The following is a 24,818-nucleotide window of genomic DNA, read 5'->3' on the forward strand; positions in this document are numbered from 1 at the left end:
GAGATGATCTGTAGATTCACTCCAAAGGAACTCTTCCAATCTAAACCAAAATACTATTTATAGAATTGCATGGAACATCAGCAGTCTCTGAACCCAGATTTATGTACTTGACATTGGATAGAATATCTTAATTAGGGTTTTTTTTTAGGAATATGTAGGAGTTACAGTCGGGTTATAAAGCTGGTAGGGTTGAATATTTCAGGGACAGAAAGGGGATCAAGTGATTGTACATTAATGTATTGAAGACAGACATTTGACTTGTGTTTGCCTGTGCTCTGCCTCTCAAGATTAAGTGCAGAATTATGAGGAGGTTACTAGTTGGCCACTATATTGGGCTTATGTGGCAAGTTTTTGGTAGCAGGGGCTGCAGAGGTGGCTTGTGTGACAAGAGGCTGGGACTGTCTCCTGGGCTGATTCCAGCTCACTTCAAAATGGATCCACCACTGGCCAAAGCTGAGCCCATCAGTGAAGCTGGTGACACCTCCGTGGAAAATATTCAAGAAAGGATAAAAAAAACAACGATGCAGCACTTGTGAGAGAGGAGAATGAGAAAAACGGGTGGGAATCAACTTTGCAGACACCAAGGGCAGTGAAGGAGGAGGAGGTGCTCCAGGTGCCAAAGCAGAGATTGCCCTTCAGCCTGTGGAGAAGACCATAGTGAAGCAGGCTGTGCTCCTGAAGCCTGTGGAAGACCACGGTGGGGCAGATGCCCATGGGAGACCATGGTGGAGCAGATGCCCACCTGCAGCCCATGGAAGACCATGGTGGAGCAGATGCCCACCTGCAGCCCATGGAAGACCATGGTGGAGCAGATGCCCACCTGCAGCCCATGGAAGACCATGGTGGAGCAGATGCCCACCTGCAGCCCATGGAAGACCATGGTGGAGCAGATGCCCACCTGCAGCCCATGGAAGACCATGGTGGAGCAGATGCCCACCTGCAGCCCATGGAAGACCATGGTGGAGCAGATGCCCACCTGCAGCCCATGGAAGACCACGGTGGAGCAGATGCCCACCTGCAGCCCATGGACACCCCATGGTGGAACAGGCGGATTTGCCCTGATGGAGCCGCAGCCTGTGGAGAGCCCACGCTGGAGCAGGCTCCTGGCAGAGTTATGGCCCCTGCAGAGGAACCCACGCAGGAGCAGCTTTTCTGGCAGGAACAGCAGCTCGTGGGAAGAACCTGCAGTGGAACAGTTTGTGAGGGACTTGTAGCCTGTGGGAGGGACCCTGTGCTGGAGCAGGGAATGAGTGTGAGGAGGAAGGTGCAATGAAGACAAAGTGTTATGGACCGATTGAATGTCCTCCGGTGCCGCTCAGGATGGGGAGGAGGTAGAAGCATTGGGACCAAAGGAGTGAGGTTGATTCTGGGAAGAGCACTTTGTTTTTCACCATCCTACTCTATTTTTAATTGCCAATAGATTAATTTCCCCAAGACAAGTCTGTTTTGCTCATGAGGTTAATTGGTAAGCAATGTCTCTATCTCAGCCCTAGAGCTTTTTAGTCTCATTTTCTCCCCGTGTCCTGTTGAACAGGGCAGTGACAGCAGCACCTGACAGCCAACCAAGGGCCAGCCCACTACAGCCATGCCAAGGATGTGAACAAACGTGTGTTCCTGCGAGTTCTCTCCAGCCCAAGTTCCCTTGAACTGCCCGTGATGGCAGCATGAGCTAATTCAGCAGTTTTGTTGTTCTCGGTACGGGTGACAGCGTGTTGACGTGATCCTGTTTCCCAGCACGGCCCAGAGCTGCGGCTTCCAGCAGAGCTGAAAACAAAAAGCAACGACATGTCTAACAAGTACCGTAAATCTGGGACAGGGTGTCAGAATGAAGTCTTCCTACATTTTCCTTCATGTTCTCTTAATGTGCTACTAGGTATAGTCTGTCCATGTTAAAAAATAAATAAGCTTGTCCAAAAAAACCCCCCGCCTTTTTAACACTTCCAATTACTGATCTTCCATAACTGGTTTTGAAACAGCATTTACTGGTATGCCTGTGGCATTTTTGAGCAATTTTAGCTGGTAAGTGTTGGAACTACTAAAGTCATTACTGTCATTAGGAAAACTCAACAAATTCTCTCTGTTGTCCTAACTACAGAAATGGTCCGATATGGGAAGCTTGTAGAAGAGAAAGCTGAATTAGGATTAATGGGAATACGCTTCAGTGTGAGGCTGTTTGGGGTTGGGGGGGGCGGATGGATGAAAGGACACAACATTTATTTACAGTATCACAGTATGTTTGGGATTGGAAGGGACCTCAAAAGCTCATCCAGTCCAATCCCCCTGCTGGAGCAGGAACACCTAGGTGAGGTTGCACAGGAACATGTCCAGGTGGGTTTGAATGTCTCCAGAGAAGGAGACTCCACAACCTCCCTGGGCAGCCTGTTCCAGTGTCTGTCACCCTCACTGAGAAGAAGTTTCCTCTCAAATTTAAGCGGAACCTCTTGTGTTCCAGCTTGATCCCATTACCCCTTGTCCTATCATTTGTTGTCACCGAGAAGAGCCTGGCTCCATCCTCATGGCACTCACCCTTTATATATTTATAAACATTAATGAGGTCCCCCCTTAGTCTCCTCTTCTCCAAGCTCAAGAGCCCCAGCTCCCTCAGCCTTTCTTCATAAGGGAGATGCTCCACTCCCTTAATCACCTTCATTGCTCTGCGCTGGACCCTCTCCAGCAGTTCCCTGTCCTGCTGGAACTGAGGGGCACAGAACTGGACACAATATTCCAGATGTGGTCTCACCAGGGCGGAGGAGAGGGGAAGGAGAACCTCTCTCGATCTACTAGCCAACCCCCTTTTGATATTTGACATATCTTAAATATTCCTGCTGCTGTGGAATTGTTATTTAATAGTGATTTGATTTGGGCTTTGTTTATTTGGTTAAGCTGCCTTTCTTGGTAATGTCTAATTCCTTTTTAATTTAAACCCACTTCTCTGCAGTATTTTGTATACGCTTCTGCTCCCCAACCTCTTTTTGCCTGCCTTTCATCTGTCATGCAGCTTTCATCACTTGAGTTCATAGATTTCTTATTAGTGGGAAAACAGTTGTTTCCAATTAAAAAACTACAAAACCTTTGTGCTTCAGATTTGAGAATAATTTATTTTAATACAAAGACGTTACAAAACTGCAGTAACATGAAAACTATTTCACTTCTCTTTTATTATTTTGAATGATTTTTGTTTTTGCCACAATTAAAACTACTGCAGATGAGTTTATTTTTAATCCATTCTTCTTTATTCCGAGACAAATCTGATAAGTCCTTGAATTAAAATTTGGTCTAAATCTTGCAGTCCCATGCGAAAGCCTCTACCTGTTTGGTATTCTATTTATATGAACTTATAAAATTGAACTTAAAATACTGTTTTCTAAATGATGTATCAGGGAACTATTGTGGTAGTAATAAATAACACACAGATTTCTGTTACTTCTGAGGTCTGAGTGTATGAAGTTTGTTTTGCCAGCCCTGAAGTGGCCGTGCAATAACTTATAAGTATTTCTATGCTAATCCTTATTGATGTATTTGGAGCTACCTAAAAGGTAGTTATAATGTTTTAAAAATTAAACTGATTTAGAGTCAACTTATTAGTAGCACTTGCATGCTGAGAAGTTGTTGTTTTTTTCCCAAGGGTCTCACTTGTATTGACTTTGAAGAACAGATGGATTTTTCTCTCTGTTTACAGGGGTTTTGACATTCAGAAAATTACTTATACTTCAGTAAACCCCTTTGTACTCATTTCTGGAACAACCTTTTGCTTCCTGTTTCTTCTCCATCTTTCTAAGCCTGTGCTGCTGTTTTGCCTCTGTTCACAGAAAGGAAATTTCCATGAGTTTTCCTTAGGCTTTTGGTTTTAATTGTTTTTTCCATTTCAGCACTGTTTATATATTCATGGAGACACAAAATCCTGCTGATCTAATGTAAAGACATAAGGGATGAAAACAGGTTCAAAGCGATGGAAAATCGGTGCTCCAATCTGATGGAATTAGTTATGTAATAAATAGTAAAAACTTAGAGCAGCTCAATAATTTAGTTTTGGGGTTGCTTATATATAGTTCTGTGTGTTAAAATACCTATGGTGTATAGTATAATTTAAAAATCTCTTTATATTGGCTGTAAGTCCCTTACACCTTAATGGTGATGGCTCTGCGTGCTTTAAGTTGACAGCTAATTATATTCTGTTAGTTTTTGTACATTATCCTCTTAAAATGCCATTCCCTAAATAACACATCACGCTCCCCTCACCCCCACTTTCTGTATCCTCTTTTCATATTGTTCACATTTGTACTTTTCATTAGCTATGTCTTGTACATTGTCGTTTCTTCTGCTTCTCCGGTTTCAGGAGGTATTCTATGACCAGAAAGCAATTATACAGGTCACCGGCTCTTTACAGCGTGTCGTGTGTCAGCGTTAAAGGGTTTGCAGCATCTTGAGCTAAGCCACAGCCCTTCGCTTGCATCCACAGCATCAGGTTTGGACCACTCAAAACAGTTGTCGCCTTTCATGACTGTGGCAGAATGCAAACCCCCCTCCCTACTTCAGTATGGCACATCTCCCCCTTTTCTCTGCTACTTGAGGCTAACAGCTTCTTTTGTTTGGCCCGGAGCACCCTGGCCAGGGCCATTAGGAGAAGGGAGTGCCGAGCCGCTGGGCGCCTGTGGCCAGTGTGGGGGATGTTTGGAGGCTTCAGGGGCACCCACAGCCAGTGTGGGGGGTGCAGAGAAGCTTCTAGAGTGCCTACAGTCAGATCTGATCAGATAGAAACGGGATTCTCGTCGAGACCCAGCCCCATTTTGTATGGGGGTCTCTTGGAGTACGAGCTTAGCCACTGCTGCCAGGAGAGCCCCCTCCCCGGGATGGGGACCCCGCTTGCCTTGCCGCCACGGGTGTAAGTAAAAATTCTCGCAGGATTGCGAGTATATTTATACTTTTCGTGCACATATGCACGTATAACTTTCCGCGCTCCATATGAGCGCATGTAAAATTAACCCTCACAGAATCGCAGGTGTATTTTCCTCCCGTGCACATATGCATGAGTAACTTTTCGTGCACATTTGCACGAGCACTTTATTTCCTCGCACAATCGCGAGTGTATTCTCCTCCCGTGCTTCCACATAAGCACGTGTAGGATTCCGTGCACACTTGCACGTATAAGTAAATTAACTCTCGCAGGATTGCGAGCGTATTATAAATTTACTCTCGCGGAATCACGAGTGCACACTTTCCGTACTCACTACGAGTACGTGTATCTCTTTTAAAAATAATCCCGCACCGTGTTTAGGCAAGTGTGTACTCCTCCGGGACTGGGGGACGGCTCCGGCATTGTTTTGGGTGAAGCCACGTGCATGCACACTGTGGACCGCCTGTTGTGTTAGTTGCTGCCCCTTAATAATTTTCCTCAACTGATATCCGAACCTGTATTTAAGTCACTTTTGGAGTGCTAAAACCCTGTTTCTCACCGGTCTAATAAAAGTTGGTTTTGGACCTTGTTGTCCCTTAAATTAACCTACGGGGTGCCTCCGTGACAATGACATTCCCCCCGAGATTTTTGATATAGTAAAGCCTGATGAGTTGGGTTGCAGATCCATGTATTTGCCACGTGCCTTCACTTAAGCTCCTTGAAGATCTGCCTGTTTATCTGAAAAAACTGTGACTTAGTTTGTGTTGGAGGCTGTGATTCAGTGAAGCGCCATCTCAGCTCAGTAGCACCTGAGGAATAATGGGTGTTTACGATAGTGTTTTAATCAGAACTTCCCCCAGGACATGGATCTGACTCATTTTTCAGAGGAACCTGTCAACAGCACATTTGAGATGGCTTGAATGTTACCCTGGGATTAAAGAACGTGTTGTACCTCAGGTACAAAGTACTCTCTATGCTTTTGTTTTTCTATATTTTTATAGCACATTATCACAATAATATGAACTGATGGTCCCTGTTGTCCATTTTTAGGTTTGATGTGCTCTTCCAAAACAGCAGGTGCTGGCAAATAAAGAATATGTGTGAGTAATTTTATAGTGTTCAGTAGTTACCTCTTGTTTTTTTCTATGCTGGGAAGAAACTGAGGTAAGGAAGGAGAAAAGAGAGCAAAGTTTCTAAACTGAGCACAGTAAACCTTGTACTTGTGGCAAACACCCACCAAAAAGCTTTTGTCTGTACTGTGGATTATATTAAAATAAATTTAAGTTGAAAATTTTCTCCAAGCCTTAATGTAGGTGGAGTTCTTTGTAAATTCTTTCAAGAACTTGCTGATGTAACGAGAAGTTTGCTGTTGAATTAACCAATTTCAGAAAATATTCTTAAAAGGGGGAAACACTTGGTAATTTTTTCTCCCATTCAGACTTATCTATGTGTACTGTTTTTTTACCTGTACTTTTGTTGAAGAGAGAAGAGTTGATGAGAGGCTGTTGGTTTCTCGTTGAGTTTGAAGCCAGTGGAGCGATAACTCCTAATCCTGCCAAACTGCTGTAACTGAAGAACCATTTTTTATGGTCAACCTCTTAGTTTCCTATCTTGTTGCTGGAGTTTTCAGGAACACTTTTGTAGAGACGATGCCTTGGTTTATTGCGTTATAGTTCCTCATTTCAAGGAGAAGCTTTGGCTTTTTTATAGTAACATCAGAAATGCAAACTTGAGATTTTGATGTGTACTGAAGAAATGTCTTCAGTGGTAAGATAAAAAGGAACTAAAATTCATAACCAAAACACATTTTTCCCTAACAAGTTATTTAGTGTTTAATTTCACCGATGAGAAGTTCAGACTTGAACTTGTTGAACTTTTCTGTGAAGTTGATGAGTTTTAGAGTGAATGTTAATGCCAAATGGGAATGTTTCCTGTCTGAACACTGTGGCTGCATCCGTAAGGCAGAAAGAGGATTTAAATACAGGTTAGACATACCAAGTGCTTTGAGCAGTAAGTTGTTAAGTTGTAGTTAGAGCTCAAAGCTGTGTTCTTGTGAAGAGCTGAGTTCTGAAGGTTTGTTCGTGTCTGGGTAACCAGTCAACCCGGTTACTCCTGGTCTGTCCAGGCTGTGCAAATGAGAACTTGAACCCTCTCTGAAGTGCTGAACATCCAAATTGCTTTTGTGCAAGCACTGTGCAGACAGTGGGTGGATCAATGTGTAAATCTCAACTTGTGTTGAGTACAAATGTGCTGTTCCACTTGCTTTGTGCTCAAGAGGATGCTGTGTCTGCCCTTCCTTAGGAGGATTCTGCTGTTATTCTGCTGCTGCCAGAATACAGGATGCTCGTGTGTCAGATGCGGCTTCATGGGCTCAACCAAGTCTTGACGTTTACTGTGGCTTTTGACTCTGTAAGGGGTATAAACTTGCAGAGGCTGAGAGCAATCATTTTTGAATGAAATATGTTATTGAAATCCATAAAAGGCTTTGTGTTTTATCTTAGAGCTAATCCATGAAAATTGGAGTAGGTGTTGCTGAAGTATTGCATCACTTGAACTGGATGAAGTAGGTTTTCATCTGTGTGCAGAGTTCAGAAATGTTATTCAGGACATTTTCTGCTTAGATACGAGTCTATGACAAATGGTCAGATTTTTCTTGTTTTTCTTTTTAATAGAACATGGTGGGGAAAAAAGCAAAATCTTCATTAGTAGGTTTACTGCATCATTGACTTCAGCATTAGATGGATCTTTTGCTTGATGCCTGTGCACAAGGCCTAGACTAGAATTAACCTTATGTTTGTCATGTAACAGAAACTTCTTAAGAACTTTGCAGCATGTGCTTGTAGCTCTTCGTCTTGCATCAGTACTGAAATAAAGGTATTGATTTAGAGAGAAGTAGCACTAGAAACTTGATGGTAGGTTTGTAAATGTCATTAAGGTAACTCACTGTTTCTAATCTTCCTATATATCTATATATATATATATCTGTAGTTGTCCAGCATATATCTGTTAGTGCACTGATTACTGAAGAGATTGTTTTTGTGCAACAGCAGAATTAGTTAATAATTGGCTTCTTAAGTGAACACTGTGTATTTGTAAAATATTTTCAGAGTATCCAAAGAATGAGCTGAATGGTACATCTCATGGTGATCTCCTACTTGAAGTAGGAGATGAAGGGCAACAAAGATGCTGAAGGGAGTGGAGCATCTCCCGTGTGAGGAAAGGCTGAGGGAGCTGGGGCTCTTTAGCTTGGAGGAGACTGCCGCCTTGAGTCAGCGCTGGTGTTTTTCTGGGCTGGCTTGGAGCTTTTTAGTCTTATTAACTGGCAGAATAACACCTACTAATAAAAACAACCCTTCCTTTTCTTCCTGTTTTAAATTGGCTGTTTAATTAAATGAGTTGCACTATGTGTATGTCAGAGTATTCAAAGATTGTCAGTGCAGAATCATAGAATCATTTTGGTTGGAAGAGACACTTGGGATCAAGGAACAAACCTTTTTATTTTAGCCAGTAAAATGATACAAATATAGATGAAACTTCTGTAACTGGAGAGATTTTGTAACTTTTGTAGCCTTAGAGAAGAAATGAAACAGCTTCTTCGAACATGAAGAGCAACTTTCAGAAAATTCAGAGTATATTTAAACTGATTTTATTATTTGGTGATGCTTTAAGCTGGGAATAGACTGCACAGCATTGCCACTGAATTTTAAAATATAATTATTGTTTGCTCCATTAATTTTGCCTAATGCTGAGATAAATATGATTAACCAGGAGACTAAACATAATCAGTGTAGTGTGGCATCTGACTTAAATATAAGTCTGTTAATGTGGGAAGCAGAACTCTTCTAATGAAATGTTCCGGCTTGTGCCAGAATCTAAAATATTAGAAGCATCTTGCTGTTTAAATTGATACTGCAAATCTTAGCGCTGTGAAAACATTGTCTACTACTAGTGAAGATGTATAATAGAAGGAATATGAAATTAAGTGAAAATTTCAGATAATTAAAAATTCTTCTGATTTATGTTGTTGGGAAAAATGTTTTACATGTAATCCCAATGTATGACATTGGGAAAACAAAGAGGAGATTTATTGCAGAGAACTATTATGGCCAGCCTTGATGAAATATCGTTTTGCGTATGTGTTTAGTAGCCTGTCGTGGTGAAAAGAAGTAGCATCAGGGCAGAAAGGGATAGTTTAGTTTTTGAAAGCCTGTGGAGACTACAGACATAATATACTTTGAAAGTACAAGGCGTCTAAAAAAAATGGCATTTTCAGCTATATTTGCCTTAAATCACAACCAATACATGAAAAGGTGCTGGTGTGTAAAGGGTGACTTGGCTTATGTTGAGGGTAAAATTCCTGAGGTGTATATTTTTTCCCATCTGCCAGTATTGTTTTTATAGTGAAGCGTCTCATCTTACCATATAATACAGCAGCTGATTTGCAGCATATTTTATTAAATCATTAATTAAAAAGGCCAATAGTGGGAAAGCTGGATTTCAAGGGAAGTGTGGGGGTGATTCTCATGGGTTGTAGATGACACAAGTGCCGTGTTACAGCGGGATTAGTTCTCGCCACCGTAGTAGTTCCAGGAAATTTCATCTTTGGAAGGCTGCAAAATGATTTCAATGTAGTAGAAAACCTCCGCTGTATTTCCATGAAGACTGGATCTTTGTCGTGTCTTTGCTGCTGGGTTATGATGTGTTGCAGAAACAAAGCTTTCTCTGTCTCGTGGAGCAGCTCCCATCACCACTTGAACAGCTGTTTGTAGGGCTGATATTCCTTAGGTCAGTATAGTGTTTACATCTCCTTAAAGATGAAATATATAGGTGAAGGACCACTTCGTAATGGTCATAATGCTGTCCTTTCATAGCAGTGAGGAAAGAGAAAATTAGTAATAACCTAGTGAAAAGGGCAGATGCCAACTACACCCTTGGGAAGGAGGAGAACAAAGGATGACTTCAGCTTAGACATAAGACATTAGCTACTTGTTGCACAAGTCAGACCAGTCTTTACATACTGGCAAGCCTCAAATTACACCCAGCCTGACTCTTTACATTTAAGTCTGTTAAGAGCTTCCATAAATGCTTTGGATTGTGTTGACAGAGTCCTGGGCAGGAGGGTGGGTTGTATGTAGTTATTTTTTCTCTAATTTTCTTTCAAGAATGGAGCGTTGTTCAGAATTGGGCTTCCTCTTTTCAGCGTAGCTTGTCGCATATTAGCAATTATGCTTTCTTCTGGCTTTGCAACTGATGATGTTAACCTTCAGCAAATTAATTATCTCCTGGCGCATGGCTGCACACACACACCGCTTAGTACAATGGGATTGCAGCAGAACCCCGCCAGTTCTTGTTGTTCCACTTGGTGTAACCCTTGTGGTAACATTCATGAGGCTTAATAGTGAGGTGATGACATGAACATTCAAACTGCAGCTTCCAGCTGGGTTAGTTTTAGGCACAGCTGATGGAGATGAGCTAATTTGAAGGTGTACTTATGTGGAACACATATAAAAAATAATTGCAGATTAAGACAAAGTGGCCAAGTTGTGCTTTATTAGATTATGTTATTTTTCTTTTTTATTGCTGGTGTATTCTGAATTTTGTTCTTTCAGTGCTCTATGAGCTAATAGCTTCAAGAAGGACAGGGAACTGCTGGAGAGAGTCCAGCACAGGGCAACAAAGATGATGAAGGGAGTGGAGCATCTCCCGTGTGAGGAAAGGCTGAGGGAGCTGAGGCTCTTTAGTTTGGAGAAGAGGAGGCTGAGGGGTGACCTCATTAATGTTTACAAATGTGTAAAGGGTGAGTGTCAGGAGGATGGAGCCAGGCTCTTCTCAGTGGCAACCAATGATAGGACAAGGGGTAATTGGTACAAACTGGAACACAAGAGGTTCCACTTAAATTTGAGAAGAAACTTCTTCATGGTAAGGGTGACAGGCACTGGAACAGGCTGCCCAGGGGGGTTGTGGAGTCTCCTTCTCTGCAGACATTCAAACCTGCCTGGACACCTTCCTGTGTAACCTCATCTGGGTGTTCCTGCTCCATGGGGGGATTGGACTGGATGAGCTTTCGAGGTCCCTTCCAACCCCTGACATTCTGTGATTCTGTGATGTACAACCTCTGTGGAGAACTCTGTTCTGATTAACCTGCCTCGTCCTTTAAAATCAAGTATTAAACCAAAAGTATTTTAATTTTTGTTCTGTGGTTCCATAGCAGTGCAGCTTTGTGCTTGTCCCTCAGTGCTAATGAGCTTTTGAGGTCCCTTCCAATCCCTGACATTCTGTGATTCTGTGTAATACATTGAACAAGGCTGTGTTATTAAAGTCAGAAGCATGTTGCAATAACTAATTAATATTAGTAGCGTTCCTGTAAGTCCTTTAGTCAATTGTTGCTTAAAAGAGCTTGAAAACACCCACAAAAATAGAAATACTAAACTTGAAAACCAATTCAAGATACAAAAAAATAATAATAATAAAAAAATCAGTGTACTAAAGCTGTTAACATTGCTTCCTGAGGGTCATGTGCGGCAAAAGAGTATGAGTGATGTTAAAAAGCAAATTGTTTTCAGGTGGTTAAGGTATCCTTGAGACTGTTAGCCTGGAACAAGTGCATCTGGTCATTGCGTGCAAGTTCTTGTGGTCTTCCCCACAAACGTTCTCTCAGGTAAGGAAACAGAAAGTAGCTGTTTTTTCAAAACCAATCCAGTAGTTCTATCACGAGAAAAATGAAAGGTGATATTTTTTATAGGAAGATTACAGTGTGTGTACGAATGTCAGCAGCAAGAAAATGCCAGTTTTGAGGGAAATGTGCCCAGAGGTGGGTGTCACGCAGAGGTGGGTATCAACTGGCTCAGCCTCCTACTGAATCCATAGACTAAACTGTTGACACCTGGGTTTGGGTGGGATCTGTGAGGAGTAACGAGTGGTGAAGACAAAGGAGCTGCTGCTGGTTTCCAGGCTCAGTGCTCTGCCAGGTGATGTGGGGAGGAAGATTAAAACAATTGAAGGAACTTTTTTTTCAGTCTCTGGGGAAAAAGGAATAGTCCAACACACTTGATCAGATCTCCTGTTCCTGGCATTTTAACACTTTTTAGGGTGCAAGGAAACCAAAGCCTAGTTGAGGTTGGAAGGGACCTCTGGAGGTTGTCTGGTCCAAACGTCTGCTCAGGCTGGGCCACCTGCAGCCAGCTGCCCAGGACCATGTCCAGGTGGCTTTTGAATATCTCCAAGGATGGAGACTCCACAACCTCCATGGGCAACCTGTGCCAGTGCTCAGTCACCCTCACAGTGAACAAGTGTCTCCTGAAGTTCAGGTGGCACCTCCAGTGTGTCGGTTTGTGCCTGTGGCCTCTGGTCCTGTCACCGGGCACCACTCAGAAGATCCTGCACCTTCCCTTCAGGCACTCATGGCCATTGATAAGATCCCCCTCAGGCTGAACAGTCCCACTCATCATCTTTCTCTGAGCTTCACAAAGCTGGGAGCCCACATGAGGCTTCTAAGGCAGGTCTGGCAGCATGTGCTCTGACTTGCTTAGGTTAAGAAATGGCTCACTCTGGGCTGTAGGCATCACATAACTGACATTTTGCTTGACGGAGCATGTATGAGGACTAAAATCTATCCAGGATTGATGTGTGTGTCCTTGAATATTTGACATGGAGATTCGTTTTTCAGGTTATGAGGATGCTGGCTGTATACCGGCTTCCAAAAAGCAGATGAATTCTGACAGTACTAAATATTGAATTATGATACTTTCATCAGTGAAAACGTGCTTGTCAACTCCATTCATCCTACGTATTTCAGGTCCCCAAGATATCCTGAACAATAAAGGAGTTTGAACTAGAAAATATGTAAAATCTCCAATCTGTAAGTAAGGAGTGCTAAACAGTTACAGAAATTAAAACTGTATTTTTAGCGTGACTTAATTTCATGTCTTCTTAGGTAATAAGCCAGAAGTAGGGTACTTCAAGCTCCATTTCTAGTAAGTCCTTTAAATAAGATGCTTTTCCTGCAGCACTTGCTAAATACCAGTAAGAATTCTTACCCAAGAGCACAACAGCGATGTGTTACAGGAGCCGCGTCCTCTGAGGCCGTTTGTTCAACTCCCCTTGTTTATTATGAGCTGGAGCACGGGCTGTGGGCCGGGGTGGAGAACACGAGCGCGGTGCCTGCGGGACACTCGGTATTAACAAACAGCAGCTTTGTTTGGGGATCTGCAGCTCGTCGTGAAAAATAAAAGAGAGCAGCACGTGTCAAGTGGCTCAGTATGTGGAGCAAACGCTGCCGGTGGAGGAGGAGAAAACTTTCCCCCGTTCCTTTTCGATAAACTGATTTAGAATATGGTCTAGAAAGGAACAGGTTTACTTCATGAAGACTAAACCAGAGCTTTACAAGGACTGGGCAGAAAATCACCCTCTAAAGACGGGTAAAATGGTGTTTTTATTTGACATACTGGTCTTTAATTGTTCTTGTTATGTGCTGGTTTACTTCTCATTTCGAATTAGTGATAACTCTTGAGTTAATACGAATAAGGTAGATAATTATATTGAGTGGTCAAAGAAAAGTAGCTTGTTTAGCTTCTGGAAATAATGTTTTCCTGACAAGTGTTGCGATGTAAAAGGGATTGCTTTTCTAACTATTTCACTTTATGTTTAAAGCAATTCTCTCTGCATGAAAATATAATATAATAAATTATGCTTAGTCTTTTTTTGTTAAGAGCAAATTATATATCTATATGTGCGTATTTACCATGACTTTTTCCTTTTGAATGTCAGCTACCTATGACAAAATACAAGTAAGCATATGTTGTGAATTTTACTTCATTTTTTTGTGGGTATGAACTGGAAGGAAAATAAACAGCCTGGGTATTAAAGGGACTTTCTGCTGTGAGAAGAGACTTACAAAATGTTTTGTTTATTGCTCTGAAATGTGCTTTGAATGTGTAGATGTGCAGCAGCTGGTGGCAGTGCCTGCGGACAGGGATCTGTGCCAGAGCGGCTCTTTGTGCACTGGAATGTGTAATGTGCAAACAAGCAAGAATTTGAGTGAAGTAATGGAAAACAAATTAGCATGTTCCAAGTCTTTTGGGGTTTTTTAGATGGCTCTGCAGTTGGGAGATGACGATGAAGGGTTAAAGAAGAAAAAAGGGACAAATCTCCTTTTCAGAATTTGGGATAACACAGGATACTGTTAATGCACTGACCCTCAGCCATGGGGGATGAGGTGTTATTGCTGGGGGTGTTGGTTTACAGTGGCTGAACATGAGCCAGTGGTGTACTCAGGTGGCCAAGATGGCCAACAGCATCCGGACTTGTGTCAGGAGCAGTGTGGCCAGCAGGACCAGGGCAGTGACTGTCCCCCTGTACCAGGCACTGGTGAGGCCCCACTGTGTTTAGTTTTGGGCCCGTCATGACAAGAAAGACCTTGAGGTGCTGGAGCAATATTAGAGAAGGGAAAGGAGCTGGGGAAGGGTCTGGAGCACAAGTGTGATGGGAGCGGCTGAGGGACCTGGGGGGTTCAGTTGGAGAACAGGAGCTGAGGGGAGACCTTCTGATCTCTGAACTGCCTGAAAGGAGCTTGGAGCATGGAGGGGGTTGGTCTCTTCTCCCAAGGAACAAGTGATAGGATGAGGGGAAATGGCCTCAAGTTGTGCCAGGGAAGGTTTAGATTGGACATTAGGAGAAATGTGACAACCAATGGTAGGATAAGGGGTAATGGGTTCAAACTGGAACACAAGAGATTCCACTTAAATTTGAGAAGAAACTTCTTCTCAGTGAGGGTGACAGAGCCTGGCCCAGGCTGCCCAGGGGGTTGTGGAGACTCCTACTCTGCAGACATTCAAACCTGCCTGGACACCTTCCTGTGTAACCTCATCTGGGTGTTCCTGCTCTGGCGGAGGGATTGGACTGGATGAGCTTTTGAGGTCTCTTCCAATCCTTGACATTCTGTGATTCTGTGTGTTTCAGTTTGAACCCATTACCCCTTGTCCTGCCGTTGGTTGTCACTGAGAAGAGCCTGGCTCCATCCTCCTGACACTCACCCTTTATATATCTGTAAACATTAATGAGGTCACCCCTCAGTCTCCTCTGCTCCAAGCTCCACAGCCCCAGCTCCCTCAGCCTTTCCTCACACAGGAGATGCTCCACTCCCTTAATTATCTTAGTTGCCCTGTGCTGGACTCTCTCCAGCAGTTCCCTGTCCTTCTGGAACTGAGGGCCCAGAACTGGACACAATATTCCAGGTGTGGTCTCCCCAGGGCAGAGTAGAGGGGCAGGAGAACCTCTCTGACCTACTAACCACCCCTCTTCTAATCCACCCCAGGTACCATTGGCCTTCCTGGCCACAAGGGCCCAGTGCTGGCTCATGGTCATTCACGTGTAAATTTGTTGCTACTAAGTAATGCTGACATCTCCAGATCACTTATTTCCTCTCTGAGAATGAGTACTGGAGACTCATTCGATTGTGTCCTTGTGTAGGACTAGTTTAACTTTTTGCCTGTGCCGCTTACATTTTTTTTACGTACTGTCACCACTTTATGATCTTCAAGAAGTTGTATCTTTTTCAATTCTTTGATAATTGGTAAGGAGAGACTCTAATAAGGAGAGACTCTAATAAGAGGGACAAAGAAGAAAGCTTGGACTGATGTTTTAGGCACCGCTTTGCTGTTGCTTTGCAGGGCTGATGGGGATCTGCAGGTGTCTAATGGTTCAGGACTGAGTCTTTAGCAGTTTAAAATCAGGGAGTTGCAGAATGAATCCAGTGCTAGTCCCATCTTTTAAGTATCCTTTTGAAAGTTTAAATCCAGCAGTTTTCTGCTCATCGCAGCAGCACTGACATATTATCTTATGATAATACGGTTTCCAAGTGTAGCAGAAAAGCAGTAATCTGACTGTTATATCAGTCCTTTTTCACGTCATTGCAGATTGGAATTTTCCCTTTCATTTTCTGGTTGCAAGAATGTTTCAGTTCCTTCACATGCTGCTTTCCGAAACTCATAAATTTGTACTATTTGTAAATATAGGAAACAGGTCAGCGTGCCAGAGCAATGATGGGAAAATAATGGTGAGTGTTATGTGTGTTGGGCCAGTTGTTCAGCAAATTGTGTTGCTGGCCTTTCTTTTTATGACTTACCTGTTTGAGAAGCTTAGATGTGTGAAGCTGCCACTTGGCAGGGTTTTAAGCCCACTCATTGTACCTTGTGTGCCTGACCAATTATTTTGGGGACTTAGGCGCTGTTTCGTATGCCATTATTGGCAGATTTTATCACACTTTATTATACTCTTTTTAGGTCATTGATACTATATTTACCAAGTTCTAAGTCAAAATCTCTTCTCTGTACTAGTTAATTATCTATATATTAACGTCAGCCTCATCTGAGATTGCACTGTTTTGTGTATAAGATGGTGTTGATAATTTATAATGCTGACTTTTAATTAGAAAATTTAATCATACTTGTTTCACATCTTTAACTGCTTCCAGTGAGATAAGAATTGCTGAATAGGACTGATAAGACTTTAGAATACAAGTTGTTCATCTTTAATTGTGCCAGGATGTATTTTTGTGCCTAGGAACATATTTCGTGAAGAATTTTTCTTGTTCCCACATTTAGCTTTTATTTTTATCAGGAATCATTATGTAATTTCTAACTTGGACATATTTAAAAAATTCCTCGTATAAGAAAAATAACATTTTATGCTTATCTCCTGACATATAACCTCTTGTCCCTGTCTCAAACTGTTTCCTGAGTTTTCAGTATGGATGGATTAACGTAACATTAAACTATCTCAATGCAACTAGAAGGTTTAGATGGTTCTGGCAGAGGATTACTTTAAAGGCAATAAATATGATAATTTCCACACTAAATGTAATTGAGTTGTAATGAGACACAGAACATGCCCAACTTTGATTCATATGTTACTTATGCAGAGGAAAGGAACATATGACCAGGTTTTCAGCATATATTGGTACTCGTGTGGTGCAAATACAGTTTTGCATTCTTTTAAGCAAAGGTTTAAACTTTGTTTCACCTTCTGCCCCTTATTCCATCTGTGTTGTTGAAGAGCTGTCATGTCCTTTGTGGTGTATTTTTAAATACAAGCAGTAATCCATTTTTAAGAAAATACTGTTAATAAAAATATGTATTGACTACTTACTACTTGAATGTATTGACAATATTATAATATTGATTACTTATTATTTAGCTGTACTTCTTCAAATCTAATCTCTGTTTTACTAGGAAAAAGCAATAGGATTTTTTGCCTATTTCTTGAAGCCTGGTGGCAGTTGTAATTTCAACAAGTAACCTTTTCCAGCACATCTGCCCATTGGGGAAGCGAAGATCAGGATTGCTCGGTACTTGAATTCTCTGAAGGAACGTCAGCTTTCTAAGCAAGCATAAAATTTGCTTTTAAAAAACCCATAATTGGCCTTCTGGAAAGATTTACTGTAAGCACAGATCTGTGTCTTACAAAAGAAAATGTGATTTAATTTTGATGATGGCGTTAAGCTTCGTGTATTGCTGGATGTCAGTCTAGATTGGGTGGCTTCAGTGGCTGCTGTCAGGTTAGCAGGCATAGTACATCAACTAGTAAAGGATAAAAACCAGATTGTTATAATTGTGTTGGGGAATATATAGTGCTCAAAAACCTGAAATCAAACTGCTCGGTGTCTTCCAGTCCTTTGTAAGTTTAGGAATAAAGGTGGATCTAGTACATGAAGGAGCAGGAGGAACAGTGAACTGCTTGAACAACACCAAAGGTTGAGCAGTATGAAATGAGTCAGTTTGCTTCTCACCTTACAGCAGGGGTGTAACTACACCTACGCTTATCCAGTCCTAAAATTACATTTGGCCCTTTGAAGGTCATGGCGAGGCTGACACAGCCCCCAGTGAACGTGAGTTTGACACCCCTCCCTGACAGGGAGGAAATGATTTATCAGCTTCCAAATAAAGCAGATGTCCTTAGCCATAACATATTAATCCTCAGCCATAGTTTCTTTTTCCCTTTGAATAATTGTGTAAATAGATGTGTGCTGCTTCTGCTGTATGCTGGAAAAAATGCCAAAACTTGATGTCCTCACCAATAAATGGGTGTAATATGACTGGCAAATGTTGGTGACAAGCAGAAGGGAGCCAGAATGAGGAGAACAAAGTGTAACTTCTGGAGATCATAAGTGAAAGCTTTAAAGAAGCAGTCAGGCTTTCCATTAGGGGAAATTTGGGACAAGCATTGCTCTTAGAATCAAAGAGTCATAGAATGTCCTGAGTTGGAAGGGACCCACAAGGATCATCAAGTCCAACTCCTGTCCCTGCACAGGACAACCCCACAGTCCACACCATGTGTCTGAGGGTGTTGTCCAGTCTCTTCTTGAACACTGTCAGGCTTGGGGCTGTGACACCTCCCTGGGGAGCCTGTTCCAGTGTCCAGCACCCTCTGGGTGAAGAACCTTTTCCTAATGTCCAACCTAAACCTCCTCTGGCAACTCTTCCTGCCATTCCCTTGAGTTCTCTCACTGGTCGCCAGAGAGAAGAGTTTGGGGCCTGTTGCCCGAACGCTGGTGCCTGTATACATGATGGGACACACTGAGGTTCTCTCTGTGTTTCCCTGAAGAAAATTCAGTGAAACATGCAGGGATGATGCTAAATCTGTAGCAGATGGCTTAGAAGGGCACCTTGGCACAACTCCTTCTCTGAATATCTGAGATATATGTATGTAAGTTTTATTAAAGAAATATTGAGTTTGGGCATATAAATGTATTAATAGTGTCATATGATGGAAAACTGTAATTTCTGATTTTCCATTCCGTGGCCCAGATGGTTGATATGTAAAATCCCTGAAGTTCGTTATGTTGCCGTGAACTAAATAGTGAGGAAAAAACAACACGCCTGGGGTTATTTTTATAGCACTCTGTGCCTGAAAACTATTCCAAACCTTTTTAAAGCTTTGTTTTATCTAGACTTCATTGCTTTTTAATAATCAAAAAAACTCTACAATCTTGTACAAACTTATAATTTATTAAAGCTGATTTACCTCATTAATTTGAATTCATAATCGCTTTTGGGGTATTGAAGTGCATTATGTTGTTGAACATTGGGACCAGCATCTTCTTCCTTTCATGGTGCCCCCTTTGCATTTCTGTCCGTGTTCCAGAGGTGGTTTCTGCTAAGGGAACCATACCAAAGAAACTTAATTCAGTTTTACACGCAGTCTGCTGCACCTCCTCTGGATCAAACCACATTTATCTAAACTTTAACTCCACTGCTGTAGTAAACTCGGCTGTATCTGCACTGTATTGATGTCCAGCGCTTACCCACACATCCGTATTTTCTTGCTTGTCAACCTTCCTGTTGTCACATCCTTATGTTTACTCCACCTCCTGGCAGCTCAAATTGCGGCTCTGCTACTACAACAGTGTCCTCCCCTGTTTTCTGAGAAATAAATCTTGGGCAACTTCTCAGCTGACATCATGCAGTATTTCCTCAGCATTCATCAGTATTCTAATCCCTCTCTACAAATCCTGTAAATAGTTCAGGCTTTTGTTTTAAACCAGTAGCGTATGTTCCGGCTTTCTTTGACTATCTGAATGTTTGTGGAATTGGCAACTAGCAGCTTTTACCACTTTGTTCACTCTTTCAGTTGGCAGGTTGTGGGATATTATTTTAACTTTATTTAATACCTGCTTTGGTGGAGATTTGGGAACACTCTAAACTCAGCAGTTCGGATAACATCCAATAACCGTATTTTACTCTGAACAGTATTCAAGACATGCACCAAGGTCATATTTCCCTTTGATACTCTTATTTTGGCATTTCTCCATCCAAGTAGTCTCTCCAAAGCTGATTTTTCCGAGTGTTTAGCTGCAGTTCTTTGTCCACAAGGGAGAGAATCTGAACAGTGTTGTTTGAATTCTCCACAGGTGCAGATGCTGAGCAGGATGCTGCTATCAAACTTGCCCAAGAACGAGCAGAGATAGTTGCCAAGTATGACAGAGTAAGTGAGCCTGATAATGAGTTTGAAGACATTTTATAATTAATCTTAGTAATATGTCTGTTTAAAAATGAATAATGGTTCCCACTAGCTTTTGTTTAAAATACTCTATGTTGTACTGATCTGATGGTTTCATGATACATTTGCCTCTGAGTGAATTAAATTTGCCTTCCAAAGGGGGATATTCTGGATAATGACTCAATCAACTCATTTTTCAGGTGTATGGCAAGTTGCTTTGGGGCTATTTCAAAGTAGTGTAGTGTATTAGAAGTAATGAAACTTGGATCTTCAAGGATGCTCAGTATATCTCTGGGATCAGGAGGTTTCTTTTTTTGTTTTAAAATTTATTTTTTGGTTATGGTTAGGACAGAAACATTTAAATCATTACAGAGAAGATGAGGGGGGGGAAAAAGGCAGAAGATGAGTGAGCTGCATAGATTGTCAGGTTGTACTGTACTTGTTCCCTTGGATTTGGCACTGGTGAGGCTGCACTGAGAATCATGGGCTCAGTTTTGGGCCCCTCACTATAGGAAAGCCCTTGAGGTGCTGGAGCGAGTTGAGAGAAGGGAACAGAGCTTGGGAAGGGGCTGGAGCACAAGTGTGATGGGAGCGGCTGAGGGACCTGGGGGGTTCAGCTGGAGAACAGGAGCTGAGGGGAGACCTTCTGATCTCTGAACTGTCTGAAAGGAGCTTGGAGTGAGGGGACACTCTTATCCCAAGTAGCAAGTGATAGGACAAGAGGAAATGGCCTCAAGTTGTGCCAGGGGAAGTTTAGGTTGGGTATGAGGAAAAAATTCTTCATGGAAAGTGTTGTCAGGCGTTGGAACAGGCTGCCCAGGGCAGTGGTGGGGTCACCATCCCTGGAACGGTTTAAAAGACTTGTAAATGTGGTGCTTAGGGACAGGGTTTTAGTGGTGGATTTGGCAGTGTGTAGGTTAACAGTTGGACTTGATGATCTTTAAGGTCTTTTCCAACCTCAAGGCTTCTGTGATTTCTGTGAGGAACTAAAGAAATACCCTGATTGTAGCTTTTTTCTTCAACCACTTGTCAAGTAAAAGCCTGGCATAGAATATGCCTAGAATACCTACACCATACTCACATATTCTTCTAACACTTTATAAGTCTTTAGAAGTGTTGTCAGAGTGCTAAGCAATAGACTTGTTTGTAGAGTTCATGAAACATTCTACATACTAGACTTTGTTGGTTTGCACAGTGTGCACTGAAGTGAGTGGCTGTGTTTACTTTTTAATCAGTAAATCACACCCAGTAACCTGTGCATAGCCCATACTGGAAAAAAATGGAGCTGAAATATGCTTAAATATACTTAAATTTCTGCAAGTCTTGTGAAAATTGGTTGGTCAGTATAGGACCATGTTGGTCAGTATAGGACCATAGGACTATGTTCTCCTCCCCTTCCTCTACCCTACTACCAGTGTGTTGCAAAGATTATGCTTTGAGTTGTTGAATCCTTTTTCTGTGTCTTACCTTATTGTGACATAAATCTTAATTTGGCTCTTTCTTTGTTTCTTTTAGGGACGGGAAGGCGCACAGATTGAACCATGGGAAGATGCTGATTATCGTCTTTACAAAGTCACGGATAGATTTGGGTTTCTACAGTAAGTAGCAAGCTTGAAAAGGAAATAATACTAAGCCTTCTCTAGTATTACTATTTATACTTTTTATTATATCGCCTCTTTGGTGAAAGTATTATGTCTTCTAATAGATCTGCTGAAACCTGCTGTGTAAGTTTTGGGTAATCTTTCTCTGTGCTTTTTAATTCCATTTTTAGTTCTGTAACTTGATGCTATGTACAGAGTCAAATATTTTTGAATATTTTATTTGGGAATGAAAATCGATAGGCTACCAAAAAATTATTTTGAGCTTCATTAAATTGCACATAGATTTGGGTTTTAAGTAATAGTGAACTTGAAGTACTTGGAAGGTTTTTAAACAATTTTATTCTAATGTTCATCTTTAAAAAAGAACCCAACAGATTTGAGGTTGCATAATAGTTGTATATGAACAATTGTGTATTCCAATCCTTCAGAGATAAATCTCATTTAATTTCAGTGTTAACGGTTGGACTCAATGATCTTAAAGGTCTTTTACAACCAAAATGATTCTATAGTTTTATGATTCATATATTTAATAACCTTAACTGAAGTCTCTACTGATTTGGGACCTAACATTGCATCATAAAGTCAAGTCAGAAAACAGCAAAATCCAGTCAGGTACTTTCTTTGTAACAAATAATCTGAGTCTTTTCATCAAATAGAGATGAGAATATTAAGTTGTATTAGGACTTCCATGGTTGGCAGATGGAAATATCCATCTTGCAGAAACTGAGCACGGGCTGAATGGCGACTTTTGATGATATTCAGTCAAGACTCTGCCATTCTTGGGGTTGGCATTTGTGTTTGAAAACATTAAGTGCAATCCAGATGAATCAACAATGAGCGGAAAACTCAGTAGTAACTACATAATCCTAAAGTATTGGAGTGGCTGGGAGGGGGTGTTTTGTTTTTTGGGGGATTCTATCCTGCTTTCTACATCTATTCTGTAATGTTGTTTTTATAAGTTGTCAATTAAACCAGTGACCTCCACCTGTAGACTTGCCTTGGCTTCATCTGGGTGAGTGAATTTGGTGTATGACCTCCAAACAGCTCTATTTGACACAGAGAGGTCTTTGTGTTGACAAACTACAGCTGCCACACCACGTGTCTGCTATTGTAGCTGCTGTTTTAGGCATTCTTAATGGAGAATGGATGTCAGAACGATTTCTTGTGCAAAAATAATTGAAGTCACTGTTAAGTTCACTTCTGACTTCAATGGGAATTGAATCACTCGCATTTAGATTTTCAGGTGGCTTATTGATTTTTGGTATCCTTATGAACTCCTAAACTTTTCCTGTTACTTGTGTTGATATTTGCCTGTTTATTAGCCATGGAAGAATGTTATTCATGTCTGCTACGATTGCTGCTTCAATCAGTTCTCAGGAGTCTTGGATTTGGTGTCTCTGATGCTGTAGTATATTTGAGATGCAGTTATGGAGGTGCTGCTTGGCAAATCGCTGTGTGCCAATTTCTGTACTGCTGTAGCTGTAACTTAAAGCTACATTAAGGCACCTTTACATCACACTGGTTATTCTTGTGGTGGGGTGGTGTAGGTGGACCTTAGTCACGAGGCCAAACTTCCTTTCCAGTCATGTCATTAGTCACAAAGGCAAAGCCTGTGTGGAATTTGTTCTCTGCATAGTAAACTTCAAGGGATGAAATCTGAAATATTTATAACACATGAGTGCTGCACAAATTAACAATGTATGTAAATACTCTGTCTCTTCACTAATTGCGTGATATTTGTTGCTTATATGCTAATGATGTCTCGTTATTAGACAGATTTCACCTGAGAGTGCCATCAAGGCTGCCTCATGAGTTTTTTTTAAAGCAAATTCATTGCAAGTGACATTTTTATTTTCCTGAGAAATAAAATCTCTCTTAATAGGAGAAATATAATTAGGATAAGCATAACAACTATCTTTCCCTGAAAAAACAATGTATATTGCACTACAGATTTTTACTATGGTCAAGCCTGCCTATGGTCTGCAGTACTGAGCCTGTGCAATCTACCATTTCTGAAAGAAACTTCTATTCCTACAAGAATTTGAAATTAAGCAGTATAGTCCAAAAGCCTCAAACAGTCCCTGAGATCCATAATTCCCCGTGACCCACCTAACAGGTGTTTACAGTGTGAGTTAGCACATCAGGCCAATACACACTGAAAACTGAAAGTCTAGGGACAGTACCAAACTTATTGTACTGACCTGTACTCTTGTTTACACTGACATGTTAAAGTAATAAGTAGCTGAAAAATGCCTTTTGTATCAGCAGGATGCTGGATTTGGGGAACCTGACAGAAAATTAGGGCTTGTTTGCTGGACAGAATCCAGTGCAGGGCAACAAAGGTGATCAAGGGAGTGGAGCATCTCCCTTATGAGGAAAAGCTGAGGGAGCTGGGGCTCTTTAGCTTGGAGAAGAGGAGACTGAGGAGTGACCTCATTAATGTTTACATTTATATAAAGGGTGAGTGTCAGGAGGATGGAGCCAGGCTCTTCTCGGTGACAAAAAATGGTAGGACAAGGGGTAACGGGTTCAAACTGGTACACAGGGGGTTCCACTTAAGTATGAAAGAAACTTCTCAGTAGGGGTAACAGGCACTGGCCCAGGCTGCCCAGGGAGGTTGTGGAGTCTCCTTCTCTGCAGACATTCAAACCCGCCTGGACACCTTCCTGTGTAACCTCATCTGGGTGTTCCTGCTCCGGCAGGGGGATTGGACTGGATGGGCTTTTGAGGTCCCTTCTAATCCCTGACGTTCTGTGATTCTGTGAAGTACAATAGGTCTTGTTTACTATCGGTAGTTTCTGAACTTCTCTTTCTCCTTGGCTGTGTCCTGTCTGCAGCTTTCCTTGGCTCTGCAAATGTGCATCCAGAGTTCAGCTGAGTTGCTGATAGGGCAGAAAAGATAATGCCAGTGGGATGAAGCACTCAAGCTGCTTGTGTAACACGGCACCAAGACGATGGTAGAAAGTAAAGATTAGAGACTCTTAAAGAGTAGTTTCAGTCTAGATATACAATTAATCAGTGTTTATAAATATCTCAAGGGTGGATGTCAAGACAATGGGACCAGACTCCTTTCAGTGGTGTGTAGTGATAAGATGAGGAGCAACAGGCACAGAATCAGCACAGGAGGTTCCATCTGAATATGAGGAGAAACTTCTTTCCTTTGAGGTGTCAGGGCCCTGGACCAGGCTGCCCAGAGAGGTTGTGGAGTCTCCTTCTCTGGAGACATTCAAACCCACCTGGACACATTCCTGTGTGATCTGCTCTGGTGAACCTGCTCTAGCAGGTGGGTTGGACTGGAAGATTTCCAGAGGTCCCTTCCAACCCCAACC

General features: G+C 41.9%; 1 protein-coding gene and 1 long non-coding RNA gene across 8 annotated transcripts in view; one reads left to right on the forward strand and one right to left on the reverse strand.

The window, feature by feature from the left end:
• Positions 1-20,544, reverse strand: part of LOC135578323 (uncharacterized) — a 262,971-nt gene extending 242,427 nt beyond the window's left edge. Inside the window, exon 1 of the long non-coding RNA XR_010469825.1 lies at positions 20,493-20,544. This is a non-coding gene — a long non-coding RNA (uncharacterized LOC135578323). The remainder of the gene's footprint in view (positions 1-20,492) is intronic.
• USP6NL (USP6 N-terminal like) overlaps positions 1-24,818 on the forward strand; it is a 131,023-nt gene that overhangs the window by 37,212 nt on the left and 68,993 nt on the right. For 5 of the 7 annotated variants that reach the window (XM_065050130.1, XM_065050131.1, XM_065050132.1 and 2 more), the window contains 2 exons: positions 19,800-19,873; positions 21,404-21,486. In XM_065050130.1, coding sequence (XP_064906202.1) covers positions 19,800-19,873; positions 21,404-21,486 — 157 coding nt within the window. Of the gene's footprint in view, positions 1-5,975; positions 5,995-13,048; positions 13,312-19,799; positions 19,874-21,403; positions 21,487-24,818 lie in introns of those variants that run through there. The other 2 variants (XM_065050134.1, XM_021284194.2) reach the window with 2 other exon arrangements.

The sequence above is a fragment of the Columba livia genome, chromosome 1, assembly GCF_036013475.1.
Source record: "Columba livia isolate bColLiv1 breed racing homer chromosome 1, bColLiv1.pat.W.v2, whole genome shotgun sequence".
Classification (NCBI taxonomy): Eukaryota; Metazoa; Chordata; class Aves; order Columbiformes; family Columbidae; genus Columba; species Columba livia.